The 25,815-nt window shown below is 44.3% G+C and overlaps 1 protein-coding gene and 1 long non-coding RNA gene across 2 annotated transcripts in view; one reads left to right on the top strand and one right to left on the bottom strand.

Annotated features, from left to right (window-relative positions):
• Nucleotides 1-9,411, top strand: part of LOC121291774 (zinc finger protein 271-like) — a 53,277-nt gene extending 43,866 nt beyond the window's left edge. The window contains exon 4 of the mRNA XM_041213316.1: nt 5,567-9,411. Coding sequence (XP_041069250.1) covers nt 6,034-7,737 — 1,704 coding nt within the window. The 5' untranslated portion in view covers nt 5,567-6,033 and the 3' untranslated portion in view covers nt 7,738-9,411. The remainder of the gene's footprint in view (nt 1-5,566) is intronic.
• On the bottom strand, nt 1,399-25,810 carry LOC121291800. The gene is made up of 3 exons (XR_005946080.1): nt 25,776-25,810; nt 5,253-5,388; nt 1,399-1,583 (listed from the first exon to the last, which is right to left on the bottom strand). It is a non-coding gene; the product is annotated as an uncharacterized LOC121291800 (long non-coding RNA).
• Between the last annotated feature and the right edge of the window lie 5 nt (nt 25,811-25,815).

The raw sequence follows: 25,815 nt of genomic DNA, 5'->3' as shown, positions 1-25,815 counted from the left end.
TAAGAGTCAGTGAGTGACTTGTTCTGATGCTGCACTGAAAGGATGCTGAGTTTATGCAGAAGCTTCTATACATATTGATGTCTTCTTTTGGTAATTTTTGGCAATCTGGTCAAAGGTTACATTGACCTTGAAACGATTGGACTGATGGTGGGAGAGGTTTGAGACAGACACTGCTGAGACATAGTGTTTTGGAACAACAGCTCCCCTGTTGAACACTGGAGGGTAAAGAACACTGACAACTCTCAGTGCAATGGAAGATGGTTACCTGGCTCCAAGTTTGTGTGGAGACGTTGGTGTACGGTGTCAGTGAAACAATCCTGGTGCACATTACACTGGAAGGATTTGTTTAGGAAGAACCTGTGGGTTTGCCAATGTTCCAGGAGGTCCAAGAACTATATGACAGGATCCATACCAATAGGCTTTCTCCCCTGTATGAGTGTGTTGATGGACTAGGAGTTACGCTGTCTATGTGAAAGCCTTGTCACACCTGAATGGTTTCTCACCAGTGTGGATCCACTGATGATTCAGAAAATCAGAGGCGTGCGTGAAAGCTTTGTCACAAACATCAAAGCTGAAGAGTTTCTTCCGTGTGAAACCTCACATTGAAGGGTTAATCCCCTGTGCTGATGGAGTAGGAGGCTCAATGACCTTGAGAATGATTTGTTGCACACCTCAGACATGAATGGTTTCTCACTTGTATGGGTGTGTTGGTGTGCTCGGAGGATCGATGACTGTGAAAACGATTTTTCACACACTTCACACTTGAAGGGACTCTCATGTGTGAATCTTCTGGTGTGTCAGCAGATGGAAGGAATGGGTAAAAGCCAGCTCACATACGTCACACCTGAAGGGTTTCTGCCTCCAGTTAATCCTCTGGTGTCTCAGGAGGGTGGAAGATGACACAAAAGCTTTCTCCACTGTGTGCATGTATGTGGAGGTGCGGGAAGTACGAGAATGATTTACCAATAGGCTTTCTCCCCTGTGTGAGTGTGTTGATGGACTAGGAGTTACCCTGTCTGAAAGCCTTGCCACACACCACATACCTGAAATGTGTGAATCCAGTAGTGTCTCAGAAGGGTTGAAGTAGTCACAAAACTTGCACATAAATGCTTTCTCACCTGTGTGAATGCTTTGGTGTGTGTGGAGAGTCAGGAACTGAGAATGTTTTGTCACACACCTCACACATAAATGTTTTCTCTCCTGTGTGAACGTGTTGGGGTGCGAAGAATGCGACTATGAATTGTCAGATACGTAACAATTGAATATTGTCAGTTTGAAAGCCCCCCCGAGGGTCAAAAATGCTTTTCTCAAGCTAGGAATCTCTGTCAAGTGTTTACCGGGGGAACTGAGACAGCAGCTGCAATAAGTGAGGTTTTATTCGAATGGAACAATGACAAGTTTAAATCCCCACCTCATCTGCTCAAAGTTACCTCCGTTTCACCGGTCAGTTTCCCAAGCTTCAGGAAACTCATGTTACTCCAGAACTATTTGGATTGGCTGTGAGAGACGTCAATCAGAGAGCCCACCCACGCTGCCCATTCTCTCCTCTTCCTCTTCCACAACTGGTTCACTTCCTGTAGGGACTGAAAACCAAGTGAGAAGACGGTGAGTGAAGGAACAGAATTTATAATAATTACATCACATAATATCCACACTAATGTTCAGGCAGTCTGACTATCCTGTGGGGAATCAGGTGTGGAAATGCCCCTTATGCTGTGTGAGAAGATCCAGCTGAGAGAGCTGTTTACTGGGTGCTTTGTGCTGAACTGTTTGACTGGAGCTGTGTGTTGGATATTGAGTGTGTTTATTGGAAGCATTTCCCTTCTGATTTACAGGCTGAGTTTTGTTGATGGGTCATTACTGAATATGAGAAGGTGAGGTGTAATTATCTGGGAGGTGCAGAGTGTCTGAGGATTCTTACTGATTTCCTATTGTTGAGTTCTGTGTGTGTGTGTGTTGGGAGCTGGTTAATATCCTGTGGACTGTGAGTGGTCAGTTCTGTCTGTGTGTTGGGATCCGGATGTTTTCTGTCTTTTCAAATCCCTCTAAGACCTCCCCCCAACATTTTCCCCACCCCCCACCCCCACCTCCAAATCTCTGTAACCCCCTCAGAAAAAAAGAAAGGCCTGAATTTTTCCCTCGTCAGGCTTACGCAATCAGTGGGCCTGGAAATGCACGTGAAATGCGCTTCCACCTGCAATTGGCCCCTGACTGCGATCTTACGCTGGCTGGCCAATTAATGGACAGCCAGTATGAAATGTGCCTGGAGAAAGGCTCAGCAGTGCAGCTGGCAGCGGGAAGAGGGTGGGTGCCAATGTCACTGCGCGTGCTGGTGAGCACTATCACTGAGCTCCCAGAAAGCAGACAGATGCCTCCAGGAGCTGCAGACCTCCAAATAATAAAAGAAAGCACAAGGATGCTGCAAAAAATGAACACGCAGCACAATCAAGCACCTGAAAGCATACCCCATTAAAAAAAAGTCCCCAGATATTTATTTTTATTTTAACTCCTAACAGAGATTTCATCCCGCCCTTGTATGAGGTTTCATCAAAAATGTAAAGCCTGCCTGGTCAATTGGTCCATCCGCCAACCATAAGGTTGGACGGGTCACAAAAAAAATCGCTAACAGTTGGGCTGTTAATGGGCTTAATTGCCCTCCTAATTGTCAGCGGGCGCTCTTATACCTTGTGCGCATGTCTGCCAAGTGAAATCCCATGCAGTGAGGTAGGTGGCGCGCGCCTGCTGCGGGACATAAAACTCTGGCCAAAGACTTGCATTTATATAGAGCCTTTCACAACCACCAGATGTCCCAAAGCTATTGACAGCCAATGAAATACTTTTGAAGAGTGGTCACTGTTGTAATGTAGGAAATGTAGCAGCCAGTGTGTGCACAGCAATCTCCCACAAACAGCAATGTGATAATGATCAGATAATTTTTTTTTAGTGTGCTGATTGAGGGATTGTTACATCCCTGTAGAGATCGATGACCCTTTAAAGAGATTTGAATTATTTGGGACAATTTAAATGGATCATATGACAAGATTTCAAATTTTAAGGCATTTAGAGACAAAACAACTAAAAGGAATAGTGGCTAAACAACATCTAGTCGGCCACTAATACACTATACGAGAAAAAAGATACCACCCTTTAACTTTTAACATGACTGAACACCCCACACCACAGTTATACTTTCCGCTCCGCTATCTGCAGAATTACAGTTTTTACAAGAACCAGTCCAACATCACCCTCAGCTTCTCCCCGTTTCGCTGAACTCTAACTTTGAGTGACCGTCAAAAAGTGTTTGATTCTCCACAGGCATTCCAAATCAGCTGCCAACACTGAGGTCCTGTTCAGTGATTCCTTCCCCAGCAATGCCAGGATGAATCTTTCAGTCTTTAGATTGCTATGGGATGCCCCTCTTTGAGCAGAGACTGTGTTCTCTCCTACATTCTACCTGGTAGCCCATGGAAAGGACACCCTCTCCCCTCTGCTGACCACACTGGCTGCAGTCCTTGGTCTCTCAGTGAGACCTGTCTCATTCCCTCTCTCTATTTCCATCCAAATCTCAGAGACTTGTCAGCTCTAGCTGCTCTTGCCTTTGTTTTAAGGTGTGATGATTTTGCATCTCTCTCAGCAAATCACAACCTGACAATCTAGCCTGTTGCTGGGCAGAGTTGTGCAACCTCTTACCAACCACCCTTTCCAGGGTATTCTGTTTTACCTTAAGTTACAAAAGACGGTTTAAAACATAACAATCTTGCAAACTTCACATTGATAAATTCCTGACATGAGCCTTATTGACAGTGGGGAGGAACTGAGTGGCATGGAGGGGAATTTCCCAAAACCCCAGGAGCAGCTGGGTTTGATCATCCACTCATTATTTTTGCCTTTTGTTTTGTACCTGGCTCCAACATGATTGAAAATAGAGATGTTCATGGAGCCGCCTTCTCCTGTTATATGACCGGTTGCCCACAGTTCTAGAAAAGGTGTCATAAGATGACCAAGTTTTGCTCTGATCTGTTGTTGTGCGGCTATTTAGCTCTGTCTATTACCTGCTACTCTTGGTGTTTAGCCTGCATGTAGTCCTCTAATCCATTCTCTTGGTCCAAACCTGGACTCTAAAGTATACCCAGTGCACTTCCTGGCATGTCTATCTACTGGTTTGATGATAATCATGGAATGAGGGCTGTGCTGGGCTGTGAGATTGTGGTGGAATACAATCCTGCTGCTGCTGTTGGCTCACTGCACCTCATGGATACCCAGTTTTGGGATCTGTTCTTAGTCCTACTTCCCTGGTGGTGATTAAAGTGACGAAGTACTCATTCATCAGTTGGGAGGGGAGTGATAGTTCACCTTGAACTTTGTCTTGAAGCCATGAGACTCCATGGATCAATATTGCGATTTCCTCACCTGCCAGTGGGATAGGACATACCGAGGGATGGTGATGGAGGAGACAATGCCAGGATTGTCCAGATCTACCCGATTTTCCTCTTATTTGTGGATTTTGTAGTGATTGTTTATCATTGCTCAGCCATTTCAGAGGACAGATCAGAGTCAAACATGTTGTGTGGGACTGGAGTCACATGTAGACCAAACCAGGCAGTTGTAGCAGGTTCCCTTCTCTGAAGGAGAATATTTAGGTTTTTAGGACAACCTGAAAGTTTTCATGTTTTTATTTTGATTATGTTCCAAAATGTATTAAATTCAGTTTCACAACATGGAGTGGTTGAGGTGAATAGCATAGATGTCTCTAAGGGGAAACTAGATAAATACTTGGGGGAGAAAGGGACAGAAGGAGATGCTGATAGGGTGAGATGAGGAGGCTCATGTGAAGCATAAGCACCAGCATGGACCAACTGGGCCGAATGGCCTGTTTCTGCACTGTAATTCTATATGCAACTTTCTGTGGTTGGATTGGAACACTCAACGTCTGGATTGTTAATCCAGCACAATAGCAATTTGCCTGCCATACCTGGAGACACTTTTGCCCAATGCTGTGGCTGATAGCTGAATTTGGGATGTGCAGTCTGAGCGAGTGCAGTGTATCTAATTTCCCAGGATAAACCAGAACCCTTCAATCAGCTACACTGAAGCAATATTTTCCTTAGCTTCTAGCACTTCCTGCCCAGTGTGTTTTACTCAAATAATTTTGGAAACAAAATCTCCATTGAATTAACATTTTCCTGAGTGTTTTTTTTTAAACACATACCCTAAGGGTAAAACTATTCTTCACCAACACGACTCGAGCTCACCGTAAATTGATAGCCTGTTTTACGCTCCGCCCGACTGTCTTTTCCATTGTCCTCACGGTGCCTGGGAAGATGGGGTCTGGGTGGAGGAAAGAAAGTAGCCACATTGTCTGCTGCTGGTCACTGTCCAGTGTCCCTGCTGGGAACAGAGGGTGGGTGACAGTCAAGTGAGGGGAAAAAAATTGTATCTGATCTGCCACACAGAGGAATAGCAGACTCACACTCACTGTGGAACAGTCTCTAACTGAGGAGTCAGTCTCTTCAGCAAAGGAGGAGAGGAGTTGGAGGAAATCATTTTTCCTTTTCCTGTTTTACAGAAGGATTGCACCGCACTGCACCAGAGAATACAGAGAGGATAGACACCACAGATAGATCCTGACCCATCACCCAAGGAACAACTGCACAACTGTGGGAAGACATCCAGTCCCTTCACATCATTGCTCAATACAGAGATTCCATCATCTGGAAATCGGTCGGGTCAAGGGAGTTTTGACATATCATCAGATCTGAAACTGGTCAGTGGCGAGAAACCTTCCATCAAAACCAACCTTTCTGAATGTTCGGCTGTGGGCGGTCGGTCAGAATGAGGCTGGGAAGAAGTGTGAGTGGGCTCCAAGTATGGTGAGAGATTCAGTCATTCATCGAGCCTCATGAACCACTGACTCATTCTGATAGGTGAGAGGCTGTTCAAGTGTGAGGTGTGTGAGGAGGACTCTACGGGCTCATAAGATCCTCTAACATAAAGTGCATCTTTAACAACCATTGTTAAGTCAAGGGCAGCCACATGGAGGGGCAATGGTTTAAGTGTGAGATATGTGATAAAGCATTTGTGACATCTTCGAGTCTCCTGATACATCAGAGGATTCACACAGGAGAGAAACTCCTCAGGTGTGAGTTCTGTGAGGCGCGTTTCACTGATTCCTCCAATCTCCTGAGACACCAGAGGATCCACACAGGAGAGAAACCATTCACCTGTGAGATGTGCCACAAATCATTTGCGCAGTCAGCGAATCTCCGTGTACACCAACGCATTCACACAGGGGAGAAACCATTCACATGTGAGGTGTGTGCTAAATCATTCTCTGACTCATCGAACCTCCGCACTCACCAACGCATTCACACAGGAGAGAAACCATTCAAGTGTGAGGTGTGCAACAAATCATTCTCAGATTCATCGAAACTCCTGCTCCATCAGACAGTCCACACAGGGGAGAAACCGTTCACATGCATGGTGTGCAACAAATCCTTCTCGCGGTCTCAGAACCTCCGTGTACACCAACGCATTCACACCGGGGAGAAACCATTCACATGTGAAGTGTGTGACAAATCATTCTCGCAGTTAACAAACCTCCGTGCACACCAAAGCATTCACACTGGGGAGAGACCATTCAAATGTGAGTTGTGTGACAAAGCCTTCACACAGTTATCAAAGCTCCTGATCCATCAGGGGATCCACACAGGGGAGAAACCATTCACTTGCGAGGTGTGTGATAAATCATTCTTGCAGTCATCAAGCCTCCGTGTACATCAACGCATTCACACAGGGGAGAAACCATTCACTTGCGAGGTGTGCAACAAATCATTTTCAAATCCATCGGCGCTCTGGGGACACCGACGCATTCATACTGGGGAGAAACCATTCATGTGCGAGATTTGTGAGAAATCATTCTCACGGTCAACAGAGCTCCGTGTCCACCATCGCATCCACACAGGGGAGAAACCGTTCACATGCGAGGTGTGTGACAAATCCTTCACAAGGTCATCAGAGCTCTGCAGACACAATCGCATTCACACAGGGGAGAAACCATTCATGTGCAAAGTGTGCGACAAATCGTTTTCAAATTCATCACACCTCCGCACACACCAACGCATGCACACAGGGGAGAAACCATTCAAGTGCAATGTGTGCAACAAATCATTCTCAAATTCATCGCACCTGCGCACACACCAACGCATTCACACTGGGGAGAAGCCATTCACGTGTGAGGTGTGTGACAAATCATTCTCACGGTCATCGGAGCTCTGCAGACACCAACGCATACACACAGGGGAGAAGCCATTTATGTGCGAGATGTGCTATAAATCATTCTCAAATTCATCACACCTCCGCACACACCAGCGCATTCACACAGGTGAGAAACCATTCACATGCGATGTCTGTGACAAATCATTCTCGAATTCATCACACCTCCGCACACACCAACGTATTCACACAGGGGAGAAACCATTCACATGTGAAGCGTGTGACAAATCATTCTCCCGACCATCGAGCCTCCGCATACACCAACGCGTTCACACAGGGGAGAAACCATTCACGTGCGAGGTGTGTAACAAATCATTCTCACAGTCTCGAATCCTCCGTGTACACCAACGCATTCACACAGGGGAGAAACCATTCACGTGTGAGGTGTGTAACAAATCATTTTTGCAGTCTCGAACCTTCCGTGTACATCAACGTATTCACACGGAAGTAACAGTTCAAGTGTGAGATATATGATAAAGCCTTCGTGAAATTTTCAAAGCTCCTGGTCCATCAGACAGTCCACACATGAAGTGTGAGATGTGCAACAAATTATTTTTACAGTCATCTAAACTCCTGCTCCATCAGAGGATCCACACAGGGGGGTAACCATTCAAGTGTGAGGTTTGCGATAAAGCTTTTTTAATGACTTTGGTGTGAGATATCGCTGTGAGTTCTGTAATAAAGTCTTCACACAGTTGTTGGACATCCTGGAACATCAGTGAACCCACACAGGATATACCTGGCCAAGTTCTAGCCAATCTGTCATCAGAGTATGATTCTCTACACAAACTCACTACAAAGGATATTCAGTGGTATTGAGACACAGAACAAGGAGCAGTTTTCACTCACATCAAATAACTAGTGATGACAACACCAATGCTGAGGTACAATGATGTCAACGATGAAGTCACCCTGCAGTGAGATGCCAGTGAAACAGAACTTGGAGCAACCCTCAAACAGCAAGGACAACCAGTTGTGTTTACATCCAGATCATTAACACAAACTGATGACACCAAGCACAGATTGAGAAAGCGATTCTTTGCTTGTGAACATTTAAAAAAGTACCTGTTTGGGAGAGAGAAAGTGATGGTAGAATCTGACCACAAGCCACTTCAAAGCATTTTTCTCAAACTACTTTTATCTGCTCCAAAGTGTTCACAAATTATGTCCAGATATCATTTGGATGTGAAGACCTGAACACTTTAAAGATTATATGAGCAATGTGTGTATAGGGGCAGAGGAAAATTGGAACAAACTAGAAAGAACAATGAGTTTTTTTGTTCAAGTGTGATCATTTTCTTTATGGACTACTTATGTAGAGTAATTTGCAACAAAAAAGGGGATGTTTGGATAAATCCCTTTTTCCACTGTGGCTTCCCATATTAATGTGACTTCTGGTGTCATCATATGTAAATAAAGGTTTGAGGACAGTCACCATTTTACGCACCACAGGGAACATTGTTTAAAATTCAAATGGCTCCCAATATTTCTGGAACAACATGAGTTTCCTGAAGCTTGGGAAACTGACCAGTGAAACAGAGGTGACTTTGAGCAGCAGATCAGGTGGGGATTTAAACTTGTCATTGTCCTATCTGAATAAAACCTCACTTATTGCAGCTGCTGTCTCAGTTCCCCCGGTAAACGTTTGACAGAGATTTCTAGTGTGGGAATAGCATTCTTCATCCTCGGAGGCTTTCAAATTGACAACATCAGTGTGGGATGTGTAGCCTAGGATGTGTTTGACAGCAGATCAGAAGAGGAAGACCCACAGCATCCAAGGCAGCAATGACGTGTAGTGGTGGGTTCAGCACATGCACAGGAGGGAGAGGCACAGGAGAGAGGGAGTAATTCTCTCCTAGCTCCCCTCCTCTCTCTCTCTAGGTAGTTTTGGGGCTGGTTAGAATTAGATTTTAAGTAGAGGAGTCTGTTTTTATTAAAAGAAATCCATTAAAACCAAGTGTTTTGATTGAGTTAATAACATAAAGCTTCAGCCATTTTGCATCCTGCATTATTGTATCACTGAGCTAATAATAAGCTTTCATTGAGTTATGTAATTAATAAGTTTTGTTATTAACAACCTATGTAATTGATGATTTTTGATTGATGTATTTTTGAGTTATCCATATAATAATCAAACAACAGGAATCATTGATTTTGAAGAATGTATGTTTTAAACTCTCAATTTTGCAAATGCAAGCAGTTTTCAGTTAAAGTATGAGGACATTGCAAGAAAACCCCATGAGGCAGGAACCACAAGACTCTGAGGTATCTCGTCCTAATGAAAAGGACTTTGTTCCAAATTAGATTAAACCAGGTAAAGACGCCTTGTTCTTTATGGGTGATACATTGCCATCCTTTTGAACTGGGTGTCATCAACTGGAAGATGTAATTAAAAACCAATTAAATCAGCTCAGTGACAGTCAGGACCAATGGCCTGGCCACTTGTGGCCTGACAGTCATTGGGGTGAGAATCAGAAAAGAACAGAAATATAAAGGCTTGCAAATTTGGAAGGGTTGCAAGGGAAAGACCGAAGCCTTAAGAAGGCATCAAAAGGCATTTCAATAAATGAGCCTCCAGATATGGCAGTGGAATTGCGATGATCTGGATTATCAATCCAGAGATTGAGAGTTAAAATCCAACCACAAAAAGTTACGTACATAGAATAACAGTGCAGAAACAGGCCATTCAGCCCAATCCATGCTGGTGTTTATGCTTCACACAAACCACTTGGTGAATTATTCTGTGTTTGGGGAGTGACCATGACTCGGAGGTTTACTCTGTGACTGGGGAGTAACTGTGACTTGGAGGTTGACTCTGTAACTGGGAGAGTGGCTATGACTCGGAGACTGACCCTGTGACTCGGGGAGTCAGTGTAACTCAGAGATTGACACTGTGACTGGGGTAGAGATTGGGAGAGTGATCCTGCACTCCTCACCAGACTTCTCTGCCAACCTCTCACCCCTCATCTGATGCTACATCCCTTACCTGACCCCTCACTCTGCTTCTCACGCCTTGCCTGACCCCATGTCCCTCTCCAGCTTTACAGAAGGGCACTCCTCCAGACATAACACATCTAGTGGTGGGAGTTTACAATACAGACCAATATCACTGAGGAATACCAAGAATTTTCAGACAGTAGATGGTTATTAAATGGGATCTTGAGGTGCAGCGGGTAGCGACCCTGCCTCTGAGCCAGAAGCTCCGGGTTTAAGTTCCACTCCAAGACTTCATGGCCAAGGTAGGTGTGTTTATAACACAGCCAAACAGGTTGAAAATGAACTTGTAAATCCTTCCAACAAACAGCTGTGGCAGGCGGTAAGATCGGGAGAGACTCTTGGTCAGTCATGTGATGGAAAGAAATTGGAGCCTCGACCATCACTATCCATAGCTCCAGACCACAACATGCATTTAAACATGGAAGTTGCCACAGAAACTCAGACTCGTTGGGAGGCCTGTTAGCTGAGTTGGCTGGACAGCTGGTATGGATCAGATCGTTGCCAACAGCACGGAGTTCGATCCCTCTTCCGGCTGGAGTGGATTCAGGATCTGCCTCTTTGCCATTCCTGTGGTGGAGCTCGTGGCAATGTGGGTCAGACCTGTCTTTTGGCAGAGAACTCACAGAATCACACAGTGCAGATGAGGCCCTTCGGCCCATTGAGTCTGCACCGACACGTGAGAAACACCTGACCTACCTACCTAATCCCATTGACCAGCACAGAAGATGGTGGTTCTGGAGTGTGGCTCTATTTAAGTCAGTGGGAATCAGGATGATTGGGTTTTTGCTTGATGTGGGGATTCTCTATCAGTACTGAGTCTGTGGGTTGTTCCTCAATCCTGGCGTCTACCCGCTTTTTTCCATCAGTTTCACTTCTCCTGACACCAGGGACTTTACCTCCTTTCACAGCTTCAGGAACCCAAACACAAAGACAACACTGACATCTGCAGCTCTAACTAGTTACCACTTTAAATCAAATCAAACTTTCAGGCTGCCAGTTTACAGGGGGAATAGCATTCTATACACAGCCTTGGGACCTAACCCTTTCGAAACTGGATATAATAAAACAGAAATATTATAAATTATTGTCAGCCATGGCCTAGTTAGCACTCTCTTTGAGTCAGAAGGTTGTGGGTTCAAGTCTCACTCCAGAAACTTGAGCACTGAGGCTGACACTCCAGTGCCATGCTGAGGGAGTGCTGCACCATCAGAGGTACCATCTTTCAGATGAGTTAAATCAAAGCCCTATGTAATTAACTTGTGTCACCGATCTGGTTTCTTGTAAGTAACAGTAAACTTTATTTTCAGAGTTTTTTGCTAAAGCTACATGCTTGAATCAAAACCAAGGCTAGAAAAACCCCGCCCCCTAAGATTACCTGTGCCGAGGGCTGATTCACCCATACAGTCACATGATCCCCATGACAGTATGAAAAGGTTTAACTTACAATTACTACATTCCTCCCCCTTTAACTTTGTTTTACATCGCTTATTTACAAAAAGATCTTAACCCAAATCATATACAAATATATATATATAGTTCAAGCAATCATAGATTTAGTTTGAGGAGGTTTCTGGATTTGAATAGAGTGACGCAACTCTACAACTGGAGGTTCTTCCATTGGATTGACTTGACCAGGAACTGCAGCATCAGGGGCTTCCTTTGATCATAGCAGTTCAGCATTATTTACTTCGACCAAGACATCAGGTATGTCTACATTTTGTTGATCTAGCACTTCAGGGGTCAAAAGTTTGACTTCGATTTCAGGTGAATTAGCCGGTTGTAGGAGTGTGTCTCAACTTCTGAGATGATCCACATGTTTCCTCACAACCATGTTTTCTATTCCTACTTGATATGATAAAGGTCCTGTTTCGTATATGATTGTACCAGGAACCCATCTCGGTCCAGTTGTAAAATTTCATACAAAAAATGTCTCCCACAGTAAATTCTTGACCTTTACTGCGAGCGTCATGATTCACTTTCTTCGCAATAACTTCAGGTAAACCATGAACACTGAAAACTTTGGCACAGTTTCTCAATGGTTGCAGATGATGGAGGCAATTTCACTTCAAACACATCCATCCACTTTGAGTGCACACCAATGATTACAAAGAACACGGTACCTAGAAATGGACCTACATAATCTAACCCAGGGTCAACCAGGCCCTCCCACGGATGTAGAGTAGCTGAGACGGGCAACTTCTGCTGTTGCTGGCACTGGCAACAGCATTTTATCATTTTTTCTCTATCGCTGTCTCTACCTGACCACCAGGTATAACTTTGCGCAATTAATATCATTTTTTAAATACCAGGATGCACACTATGAGGTTCTTTCGGTAATGGTTCTCTTCCTTGCAACGGGGATGACGACTCTTGTTCCTCACAACAAGATACCATCCTAACAACTCAGTTCAGATTTATGAGCAAAGAATGGTTTCACTTCTTCCGAAACTTGTGCTTTTGACCATCCTTGCAATACCTGTTCATGGACTCTGGCTAAAATTGGACCCTCGGGGGTTCGTCCAATTCTTTATCTGTCTCACACAGACTGATGAGGAGTCCAGGAAATTTAACACAAGTATTACATCTTGAGCATGTGTGATGCTATCGGGCAAAGGAAGACGTCTAACAGCATCTGTATTTGCTATTTGTACATCCGGACAGTGCATAAATGTGTATTCATATGCTGACAAAATTAAAGCCCATCTTTGAATTCTAGCAGAGGCTATTGGTGGGATTGACTTGTCTTCACTAAACAAACCCAACAGGGGCTTGTGATCTGACACTATAATGAAGTGTCTACCATGCAAGTATTGATGGACATTTTTATCTCCAAATACAATAGACAAGCCTTCTTTTCCAATTTGTGAGTAACTCGTCTCGGTTGCAGAAAGGATTCTGGAAACCGCCTATTGGTCTTTCAGAACCATCTTCCATCTGTGTGATAGTACCGCTCCCAACCTGTGATGCATCACAAATTAATATTAATTCTTTTGACTGGTCATAATGTACATGCAGGCTGGACGAGTGCAATAACTCCAACTTTTATGAAGGCTTCTTCCTGTTGCGCCTTCCATGACCATCAATGGTTCTTTTTCAATAATAAGTGCAAAGGGGCTAGTACGGTTGAAAAGTTGGGCAAAGAAACGACCATACTAATTCACCATGCCCAAAAAGGACTTGAGCTCCATGACACAGGTAGGAGCAGGCACCTCCTTGATTGCCCTGATTTTTTTCCTCTACTGGGTGCACACCCTAGGGCATCCACACGGTGACCTAAGTATGTGACTTCAGTTGCCTGGAAGGTACAGTTCTCCTTCTTCAACTGTACCCCTGCTTCTAAGAATCTCCTTAAACTTCTAGATTGGACAAATGTTCGGCTTCCATAGATCCTGTTATCAGAACGTTATCCAGATACACAACTACATGGGGTAGTCCTTGCAGTATACTTTCCATAGTCTTTTGAAAAATGGTGCAGGCAGATGATATACCAAAGAATAGGTGTGTGTATTGGTACAGGTCCTTCTGCATGTTGATTGTCACATATTCTCTTGGATGTGCTGTCCAATTCTAGCTGTTGGTGTGCATGGGACATGTCTAATTTGGTAAGGGATTTTGCCCCAGCCAGTTTAGCAAATAAATCCTCAATCCTCAGAATTGGATATTTGTCTAAGTTGGTAACCTTGTTCACCGTTAATTGGTAGTCTTCACAACGTGAGTGGTTTGGTCAGGTTTCATCACATCCAATTCAGAAAATTGGACTGGTTGGATTATCCCTAGCTTCTTCAAGCAACTCAATGCTGCATCTACCTTTTCTCGTAGGGTGTAAGGCACCAGTCTGGCCTTGAAGAACCTGGGAGTTGTCTCCCAAGTCTACATATATTTTAGCTTGTAGACCTTTGATTTTTCCCAATTCGTCACATAACACGGTCATTTTTTAAGCAACTCTTGCATTCCTCCTGCTCTGACCTGAAAAATTTCTGACCAGTTTAGTTTGATTTGACCAACTGCACCACAGAAGGCTAGATCCTTCTCCTGTTACCATAGTTACTGGAAGCTGGGCTATCTGTTGCCTATAATGTACAGGTACAGCAGTGATGCCTTTTACCTGTATAGTTTCGCCAGTGCATGTCTTCAGCTGGGTCGTGGTTTGCCGCAGGTTCAGTGGCTGGGTACCATCACTTAGATATTTGAATGTATGTTCACCCGCCACTGTGGTCGATGCTCCTGTGTCCAACTCCATGGTTAGAGGCTTCCCATTTACTTGAAAAGTAACTGTGTTTGGTTCAGTTTTTACTGTTTTGACATTGTATAGGGAATAGACATCAGCAGCTTCTGGTTCATCTATATTGTGCACTTCATTCAGCTTGATCTGCTGTCTGAATTGCTGTCTTGATCTTGTCTTGCACTGTTTTACAAGTTACATTCTGCCTCTTTAAGCTTGAAGATTTTGGGAACATGATTTCCCCCACATCGGTACCACATGAACTTTTGGATTACTGGTGAGCTGCTTCCAGCATTTCTTTTTGTTTTCCTAGTGGTAAAAGACTGTGTCCTGCTTCGGAATGGCCTCCTTGGTCTTCGCGCCATGCCCAGCAGCAGGTTCCCACCCTAACTGCTGAACGGCACCGTGTTTGCACACTCTGCAAAGCCTGCAAGTCCCTCTCAGCACTCTCCATCGCCAGTGTTATCTCCGTGGCACACTTCAGATCTATATTAACTTCTGCAAGTAAATGGCATTGTCATTTATGCTGCAAACCAACCGATCACGCAACATGTTGTTTTAAAGTATCACCGAGGTCACAGTGCTCCGTTAACTGTTTTAACTTCGCGATGTACATTGCGATCAACTCACTCAAGAATTAAACTTGAATCTTTGCATGATCACTGAGGGTTTAGGCTGAAAATGTCCTTTCATGAGATTCACTAGCTTGGTGAAGGATCTGGAATTTGGTGCATTTGGAGCTTTCAGGCTATGGATTTGGTGATATGTTTTGCTCCTGCAGACACTGAGAAAAATTGCCTTCTGTTTCTCCTCCACTGTTATTTCGTTAGTACAAAGTAGAAACCTAAGCGCTCAATGTACGGACTCCAGATCTTGGCTGATGAGTCGTACAGGTCAATTCTGCCAAAGTGAGACAATGCTGGTGAGTATTCTTATCGTTTTCTCTTCCCTTAGAAATTGAAATACTCACAGTTGCAAAGTGAGGTGCAACGTCAGAGCAATTTGCCCTTGTTGCTAATTGTAATGAACTTGTGTCACCGAGCTGATTTCTTGTAAGAAACAGTAAACATTATTTTCAGAGTTCCTTGATGAAGCTACATGCTTGTACCAAAACCAAGGCTAGAAAAACTCTGCCCCTAAGATTACCCGTGCTTAGGGCTCAGTTGCCCATTTAGTCACATGATCCCCATAACAAAATGAAAAGGTTTAACTTACAATTACTACACCTTGTCTGCCCTCTCAGGTGAATGTAAAAGATTCCATGACAATGTTGTAGAAGAGCAGGGGAGTTATCCCCAATGTCCTGGTCAATATGGATCCCACAATCAACATCACAAAAACAGAGCAACTGGTCAATGTCACATTATTGTTAATGGGATCTTGCTGTGCGTAAATTGGCTTCCACACTTCTTAACATTACAATAACTACACTTCAAAAAGCACTTCATTGACTGTAAAGTACTTGCAGACAGACTAAGTCTGTGAAAGTTGATATATAAATGCAACTCATTCTTTCTTCGGGAAATGTTATCCTTCCTGGACTGGAAATTATAAACCCATTGATGGAGAAAGTATACATGACCACAGTGACACAATATATTGTGTATAGGACTCTTACTGTAGGCTTCTGAGTGTTTCAGTGAATAGGAAAACACTTTGCTGAGAGTTCAGGTAGTTTGGGTTAGGATAAAATAATAAATTTATTGTGTTATAAAGAAGATTGATAAAACAGCAAACAAACAACACAATATTCAGCTCACACCAAACTTTGAATCAAGTAAATAAAAAAAGCATTTAAAAATGACTCAAGATCTTTCCCAGAACATGAAATGAATCTTGGAAGAGTGTAAGATGAACAAATCACACTGTTATTACATTGAGGTATGATGGGCTGAGGGAACTCAGGTCTTTAGAGACTTAGGTACAAGTAAAATACTGCTGGAAATCTGAAATAAAACCAGAAAATGCTGGAAAATCCCAGCATGTCTGGCAGCATCTGTGGAGACAGAAACAGAGTTTCTGAAGAAGAGTTTTTCCAGCATTTTATGTTTATCTGTAGAGACTTAGCCCCTCTCCATCATCATACTCAGGATATAGTCCTTCCAGACTGCATAGTACAAAAACTACCCATGGGACTAGTCAAACATCCACCACCTGAAGAGGATCTGTCCATAATGCACATCAACAACTAAAGCATGGTTCAATTCTACCCCTTACCCACTCCTGAAAGCTGGTTCACTCGACTAACACATACTCAAAACTACTTCTCAATCCTCTGCCCTTTGGTCCTAAAGTTCACCACAATGTTTCTGTAGCTGTCAATCTGGTTTAACTACTCTCTCATATCCACTTTCTATACCATTGTTCCTCAAAATTACCTTTACTCACTTTCTTCATGGTCGATCTCCCTGCTTCTCAAGTCCAAGGGGTGAAGATTTGAGTGTATCTGGTACACAACTGGCTTTGCCATCCATCACCAGATCTGACTGGACCACATCAAGCACTAGTGGTCCTGCTTTCCTCTACCAAAACTGCTCATTACTCCTGAAGAGAAAAGATAACCCACAACTTCTCCTCCCCAAAACCAACTGTGTCCTTATGAAAATTATGTTCCAGCTGTACAGAGCTCTGTTTAGATCCTATCTGGAGAATTGTGTTCAGTTCTGGGCACCACACCTCAGGAAGGATATATTGGCCTTGGAGGGAGAGCAGCGTAGATTCACCAGAATGTTCCTGGGGCTAAAAGGGTTAAGTTATGAGGGCAGGTTGCAGAGACTGAGCTTGTATTCCCCTCAATGTAGAAAATAAAGAGGTAATCTAATTGAGGTGTTTAAGATGATTAAACAAGTTGATAAACATCTTCCCCCTCTGTAACATCGCCCATTTCCAACACCCTCACCCTGCATTAGTCCATCTGCTGTTGAAATCCTCATCTATGCTGTTGTTACTTATAAACTAGACTAGAACATTCCAATGCTCTCCTGTCCAGCTTCCTATCTTCCACCCTCCATAAACTTCAGGTCACCTAAAACTCTGTGGTCTCTATCCTAACTCACATACCTATCACCTCTGTGCTCACTGACCTACACTGGTCCCCAGACCCCCAGTGCCTCCAATTTAAATTTCTCATGCTCCAGTACAAATTTCTCCAGGGCCTCACCCCCTCCCTATTTCTGTCACCTCTAGCCCTGTCTCCCTCTGCGATCTCTGTATTCCTACAACTCTGGCCTTTCCTAAATCCCCCCACTCACTTCACCTGACCATTGATAACTCTGCCAATCAGGATCCACTCACTTGAATTCCTTTCTTAAATCTCTGTTTTCATAAATGTTCCCTTCTTTAGGAGCCTCCTTAAATCCTATCTCTTTGACCATATATTTTGGTCATCCCCTTCGAATCTCTCCCATTGTCCTCCAAAGTAACATCATTCATAAAGACTTTGCAGCAGATGGAAGTAGTTTGAGAAAGATGCTTTGAAATTTCTTGTAGTCAGACTCCAGCATCACTTTCTCTCTCCCAAACAGGTACTGGTTGAAATGCTCACAAGCAAAGACAATAGCCAGGCTCTCTTTCTCAATCTGTGTATAGTGTTGTTCAGCAGAAATTCTTCATGTGTGATGTTTGTACAGGACATTCACCCACCTGACTGTATACTGCTGTGCCGCCACCTCTTCTGGGTCTGTCCTGCCAATGGGACAGGACATACCCAGAGATGGTGAAGGTGGTGTCTGGGACATTATCTGTAAGGTATGATTCCGTGAGGATGACTACATCAGGCTGTTGCCTGACTTGTCTGTCTGTGGGACAGTTCTCCCAATTTTGGCACAAGCCCCCAGATGTTAGTAAGTAGGACTTTGCAGGGTTGACAGGGCTGAGTTTGCCCTGTTTCTGGTGCCTGGATCAATGCCGTCAGATTTCATTCCTTTGAGACTTTTTAGCGGTTTGATAAAAAACTGTGCGGCTCCTCTGATGGAGTAGAAGGTTCCATGAAGTCGGGAATGATTTGTCTCACACATTGCACACGAATGGTTTCTCCCCAGCCTGAGCTTGCGGAGGTCCAATCACAGAATGATTTGCTACACACCTCACACATGAATGGCTTCTCCCCTGTGTGAATGTGTAGGTGGACACAGAGCTCCATTGACCATAAGAATGATTTGTCACACCTTGCACATGAATGCTTTCTCGCCGTGTGAATTGTTGGTTTGTACAGAGATGCAACGACTGCAATAACGACTTTCGCACACCTCACGTGAATGGTTTCTTCCCTGTGGAATGCATTAGTATGCACAGAGGTCAGATGAATTTGAGAATGATTTGCAGCATACCTCGCATGTGAATGGTTTCTCGTCTGTGTGAATGCATAGGTGTATGAGGAAATTTGATGCATGTGAGAATTATTTGTCACAAACCTCGCATGTGAATGGTTTCTCCCCGCTCTGAATGTGTTGGTGTACACGGAGGGTCTGGGACCGTGAGAATGATTTTTTGCACACCTCACATGTGAACGTTTCTACCCTAAGTGGACTGTCTGGTGCAGCAGGAGTTTTGATTACTGTGAGATGACTTGTAACACAACTCACACTTGAATGTTTTCTCTCCTGTGTGAATGCATTGATGTGTGCGGAGCTTTGATGAGTCAGATAATTTGTTACACACTTCACACGTGAATGGCTTCTCTTCTACGTGAACCTTCTGGTGCCTCAGAAGCGGGGAGGCGGTGCCGTAGTGGTATTGTTATTTACAGGGGAATGCTCTGGGTACCCGGGTTTGAATCCCATCACTGCAGATGGTGAAATTTGAATTCAATAAAAATCTGGAATTAAGAGTCTACTGATGACCACGAAACCTGGTTCTCTAATATCCTTTAGGGAAATCTGTCATCCTCAGCTGGTCAGGTGACTCCAGACCCACAGTGATGTGGTTGATGCTTGTGACTCCTCTGAAATGGCCTAGGAAGCCACTCAGTTTTTTATCAAACCGCTAAAAAGTCTCAAAGGAATGAAATCTGACGGCATTGATCCAGGCACCAGAAACAGGGCAAACTCAGCCCTGTCAACCCTGCAAAGTCCTACTTACTAACATCTGGGGGCTTGTGCCAAAATTGGGAGAACTGTCCCACAGACAGACAAGTCAGGCAACAGCCTGATGTAGTCATCCTCACGGAATCATACCTTACAGATAATGTCCCAGACACCACCTTCACCATCTCTGGGTATGTCCTGTCCCATTGGCAGGACAGACCCAGAAGAGGTGGCGGCACAGCGGTATACAGTCAGGACGGAGTTGCCCTGGGAGTCCTCAACACCAACTCCAGATTCCATGAAGTCTCTTGGCATCAGGTCAAAGATGGGCAAGAAAACTTACTGTAGATTGCCACATACCGCCATGCCTCAGCTGATGAATCAGTGCTCCTCCATGTTGACCACCACTTGGAGGAAGCACTGAGGGTGGCAAAGGCGCATAATGTACTCTGGATGGGGGACTTCAAAGTCCATCAGCAAGAGTGGCTCGGTAGCACCACTACTAAGTTGGTCGAGTCTTAAAGGACATAGCTGCTAGACTGGGTCTGCGGCAGGTGGTGAGGGAACCAACCTGCCTACCGCAAATGCATCTGTAGGAGTAACCACTGCATAGTCCCGTGGAGACAAAGTCCCATCTTCACATTGAGGATACCCTCCATGTGGCACTACCACTATGCTAAATACGATAGATTTCAAACAGGTCTAGCAACTCAAGACTGGGCAATCATGAGGCGCTGTGGGCCATCAGCAGAAACAGAATTGTATTCGAACACAATCTGTAACTTCACGGCCCGGCATATCCCCCACTCTACCATTACCATCAAGCCAGGGGATCAACCCTGGTTCAATGAAGAGTGCAGGAGGGCATGCCAGGAGCAGCACCAGGTCTACCTAACAATGAGGTGTCAACGTGGTGAAGCTGTAACACAAGACTCTACTTGCATGCCAAACTGCATAAGCAGCAAGTGAATGACAGAGCTAAGCGATTCCACAACCAAAGGATCAGATCTAAGCTCTGCAGTCCTGCCACATCGAGCCGTGAATATTGGTGGACAATTAAACAACTCACTGGAAGAGGAGGCTCCACAAATATCCCCATCCTCCATGATGGATGAGCGCAGCATGTCAGTGCAAAAGGCACTTGCTACAATCTTCAGCCAGAAATGCTAAGTGGACAATCCATCTCGGCCTCCTCCAGAGGTTCCCAGTATCACAGTTGCCAGTCTTCAGCTAATTTGATTCACTCCACGTGATATCAAGAAACCGCTGAAGGCACTGGATAATGCAAAGGCTATGGACCCTGGCAATATTCTGGTAATAGTACTGAAGAACTGTGCTCCAGAAGTTGCTGCGCCCCTAACCACGCTGTTCCAGTACAGCTACAACACTGGTATCTGCCCAGTAATGAGGAAATTGCCCAGTTATGTCCCATACATAAAAAGTAGGACAAATCCAGCCCGGCCAATTACTTCCCCATCAGTCTACTCTCAATCATCTGTAAAGTGATGGAAGAGGTCATCAACAGTGCTATCAAGTGGCACTTGCTTCGCAATAACCTTCTCACTGACACTCAGTTTGGGTTCCACCAGGGCCACTTAGCTCCTGACCTCATTACAGCCTTGGTTCAAACATGTACAAAAGAACTGAACCCCAGAGGTGAGGTGAGAGTGACTGCCCTTGACATCAAGGCCACATTTGACCGAGTGTGACATCAAGGACGCCCAGCAAAAATGGAGTCAATGGGAATCAGGGAAAAATTCTCTGCTGGTTGGAGTGAAACCTAGCACAATGACCTTCCTTCCATCATAAGGTCAGAGTGGGTATGTTCGCTGATGATTGCACAATGTTCAGCACCATTCATGGCTCCTCAGATACTGAAGTAGTCCATATCCAAATGCAGCAAGACCTGGACAATATCCAGGCTTGGGCTGACAAGTGGCAAGTAACATTCATGTCAAACAAGTGCCAGTCAATGACAACCTCCAACAGAGAATGTAACCATCGACCCTTGACATTCAAAATCCAATGGTGTTACCATTGCTGAGTCCCCACTATCAACATCCTACCACTGACCAAAAACTGAACCGAATGAGCCATATAAATACTGTGGCTACAAGTGCGGTCAGATGGTAAGAATCATGCAGCGAGTAACTCACCTGATTCTCCAAAGCCTGTCCACCATCTTCAAGGCACAATTCAGGAATGTAATGGAATACTCTCCACTTGCCTGGATGAGTGCAGCTCCAACAACACTCAAGAAACTTGACACCATCCAAGACAAAGCAACCCGCTTGATTGACACCCCATCCACAAACATTCACTCCCTCCACCAACGACACACAGTAGCAGCAGTGTGTATCATCTACAAGATGCACTGCAGAAACTCCTTAGACAACACCTGACTTGGAAATATATTGCCATACCTTCACTATCACTGGATCAAAATCCTGGAACTCCCACCCTAACAGCATTGTGAGTGCACCTACACTGCATGCCCTGCAGTGGTTCAAGAAGGCAACTCACCATCTTCTCAAGGGCGATTAGTGGTGGGCAATAAATGCTGGCCCAGCCAGCAAAGCCCACATTCCATGAATTAATTTTTTAAAAGCATGGAGGAATTGATGAAAACCACCTCATGGACCTCACACCTGAGGAGTTTTTCCCCCATGTGAATCCTCTGGTGTATCAGGAGGCTCGAAAAAGTCACAAAAACTTTCTCATACACCTCACACTTGAATTGTTTATCTTCCATATGGCTGCCCTTAACTTAAAGATGTTAAAGATACAGCTTGTGTGTTAGTCGGTCTTATGAGCCTGTGGAGCCCTCCTCACACTTAAACAGCCTCTCACCTGTAGGAATGAGTCGTGGTTCATGAGGCTCGATGAATGATTGAAGCTCTCAACACACTTGCAGCCTCTCACACTTCTTCCCAGCCTCACCCTGACCGATCACCCACAGCCAAACCTTCGGAAAGGTTGGTTCTGGTGGAAGGTTCCACACCACTGACCAGTTTCAGATCTGATGATATGTCAAAGCTCCCCTGACCCAACCGATTTCCAGATGATGGTTTCACCGCCCAACCTTCTCTGTGTTGAGCAATGCTATGAAGGAACTGGATGTCTTCCCACAATTGTGCAGTTGTTCCTTGGGTGATGGTCAGGATCTATCTGTGGTGTCTACCCTCTCTGTATTCTCTGGTGTAGTACGGTGCAATCCTTATGTAAAACTCCTCCTTTGCTGAAGGCACTGACTCCTCAGTTAGAGACTGTTCCACAGTGAGTGCCAGTCTGCTATTCCCCTGTGTGGGGATCAGATGCAAGTCTTTTTTTTTCCTCACTTGATTGTCACACACCCTCTGTTTCCAGCAGGGACACTGGATAGTGACCAGGAGCAGACAATGTGTCTACTTTCTTTTCTCCACCCAGCCCCCATCTTCCCAGGCACCATGAGGACAATGGAAAAGACAGTCGGGCGAAGTGTAAAACGGGCTATCAATTCACTGATTTTGAGTCACACTGGCGAAGACCAATTTACCCTTAGAGCATTTGGTTAATATGAAAAACACTCGAGAAGTGTTAATTCGAAGAAGACTTTGACATTTCTCCCCTTGTTTTCAAAAATTATTTGAAGAAAAAACACTGGGCAGGAAATGCTAGAAGCTGAGGAAAATATTGCTTGAGTGTAGCTGATTGAAGGGTACTGGTTTATCCTGGGAAATTAGATACACTGCACTCGCTGCCAAGAAAAGAAGAAATTGTAATTTTTTTTACTGTCTATAACCCTATCATATTTATATACTGGAAGACAGACTGTAGGGGTTTGTAAATATGGTAGTTGGAATAAGAGTCAGAGTGACTGCAAGGGTCTAAAGCCAACAGTAAGAAGTGACTTTGATATGTTAATGAACCAAGAAGAATTTCAGAGTTTTACATAAACCAATAACAGGAGTAATATTGAATTAAATTGTTTTAGTTCATAGGGGAGCATTTACAGGTTGTAAAAGGTGTAATTAAGGTAAAGATAGGGTAAGTTTGTTTTTACAAGTCTAACAGCTAAAGTAAAGAACAAGTGTCATCAAGTCTGGGTAGAAAGCATTTCTGAAGAGATGCTTGAGACAATAGAGAAATAAAAGGGAAAGAATGCATTTAAGAAATACTGAAGCCTATGTGAGGGGAGTAGCTGCTTAGATCTCCCAGAAGACAACAGGATAGCTAAGCAGAACTTCCAGAGACAGGTGAACAAGGCCAGACCTGAAGACTCAGTTGTTGTAAGCCTCACAGGACACCCCAAGGAAAAAAGGCACTGCGTGGTAAAAGTTACTGGAATTCTACAGATTTTAAAACATATAACGAAAGTTGCTGAACAGAACAGGGGAAGGTTAGCTGTGATGGTTGTTAAGGTATTGTGCAACTGTTTTAAACTACTGTTTACTGTGTAAAGCCATTCTCGTGTTTAAGTATAATTGTGTTTTTTTCCCTTTATTCTTTTAAAAAATGTTTAATTCACTATAAAATCATCACAAGTAGTCGGGGACATAATTTCCTGATTTTGGAACCAGTCCTCATACAATACAAATGGCAAAACCGTTGTGGCAGCTGTTTCAAGTTTCCCTCTGGGATTTGGTCAGGTCAGCATTTACATCAGCCGCGGCATAACACTTGCTCAGGCTGCGCATCCCAAATTCAGCTGTCAGCCCCAGCACTGGGCAAAACTATCAAATCCAAGCCCTGGATTTTGGGAAAGGCTGAGGCCTTCAGGTAAAATCTTTAAATAAGGCATTAAAAAATATTTTAATAAATGTGTCTCTAGGTATGACAGCCGAATTGCTCAGTTGCTGGATTAACAATCCAGAGATCAAGTAGCAGTGATACTCACTGAATTGTATCAATCTGGAAACATCCCAGACTCCTCCGTCACCATCCCTGGGCATGTCCCATCCCACTGGCAGGTGGGGAAATCTCAATATTGACTCCATGGATTCTCATGGCTTCAGGTCAAACAAGTTCAAGGAAAACTACCTCTCCCCTCCCAACTGATGAATGAGTACTTCACCATGTTAATTATCACTGGGGAAGTAGACTAAGGACAAATCCCAAAACTGGGTATCCATGAGGTGCAGTGAGCCATCAGCAGCAGCAGGATTGTATTCCACCACAATCTCACAGCCCGGCACAGCCCTCATTCCATGATTATCATCAAACCAGTAGATCGGCATGTCAGGAGCAGCATTGACTCCCTTCTCTGCCGCTTGCCTCTCTATCCACTGCCTCCTGGCTATCTGGGCTGAGATCAGGAACTACCCCCAACCCCATCCATGTAGGGAGGGGGACTGCAGCCGCAGCCTGAAAGTGCATCCTTAAATGTTCCTTGACACATTGAGTTTGAATTAGTGTGCAGCTACCAGTTATAGGTTATAACACGATCTTCATTTACAATGAGTCTGCCCCCTCACTGGGAGGGTCAGTAAGGTAGTGAACTATGAGGGGAATCACGCTGCTCCTACTGAATGCCTGATCACTTTCTGACTTTTTAAACAACAATAACCAACAACAACTAGGATTTATATAGCACCTTTAACATAATTCAATGTCCCAAGGTGCTCTGGCAGGAGTGTTAACAAAATTTGGGAGCTTGCTGTGCGCATTTTGGCTGCCACATTTCCTACATTACAATACTGACCACACTTCAAAAGCAATTCATTAGCTGTATGTGCTTTGGGACATCTGGTGGTTGTGAAAGTCTTGCATTTATAGAGAACCTTTCTTTTTTTTCTTTTCTAAGGAGGTGACAGAAATTGGTGGGTGGGAGATCTTAGAGGGATTTAAAAAGACAAAAAACATCCAGATCCCAACAGACAGAACTGACCATTCACAGTCCACAGGATAATAACCAGCTCCCAACACACACACACACACACACACGGAACTCAACAATAGGAAATCAGTAAGAATCCTCAGACACTCTGCACCTCCCAGATAATTACACCTCACCTTCTCATACTCAGTAATGACCCATCAACAAAACTCAGCCTGTAAATCAGAAGGGAAATGCTTCCAATAAACACACTCAATATCCAACACACAGCTCCAGTCAAACAGTTCAGCACAAAGCACCCAGTAAACAGCTCTCTCAGCTGGATCTTCTCACACAGCATAAGGGGCATTTCCACACCTGATTCCCCACAGGATAGTCAGACTGCCTGAACATTAGTGTGGATATTATGGGATGTAATTATTATAAATTCTGTTCCTTCACTCACCATCTCCTCACTTGGTTTTCAGTCCCTTCAGGAAGTGAAC

Source organism: Carcharodon carcharias, chromosome 19 (genome assembly GCF_017639515.1).
Source record: "Carcharodon carcharias isolate sCarCar2 chromosome 19, sCarCar2.pri, whole genome shotgun sequence".
Classification (NCBI taxonomy): domain Eukaryota; kingdom Metazoa; phylum Chordata; class Chondrichthyes; order Lamniformes; family Lamnidae; genus Carcharodon; species Carcharodon carcharias.
Note: the sequence above shows the minus strand (reverse complement) of the source record. Positions and strands in the feature narration are given on the sequence as shown.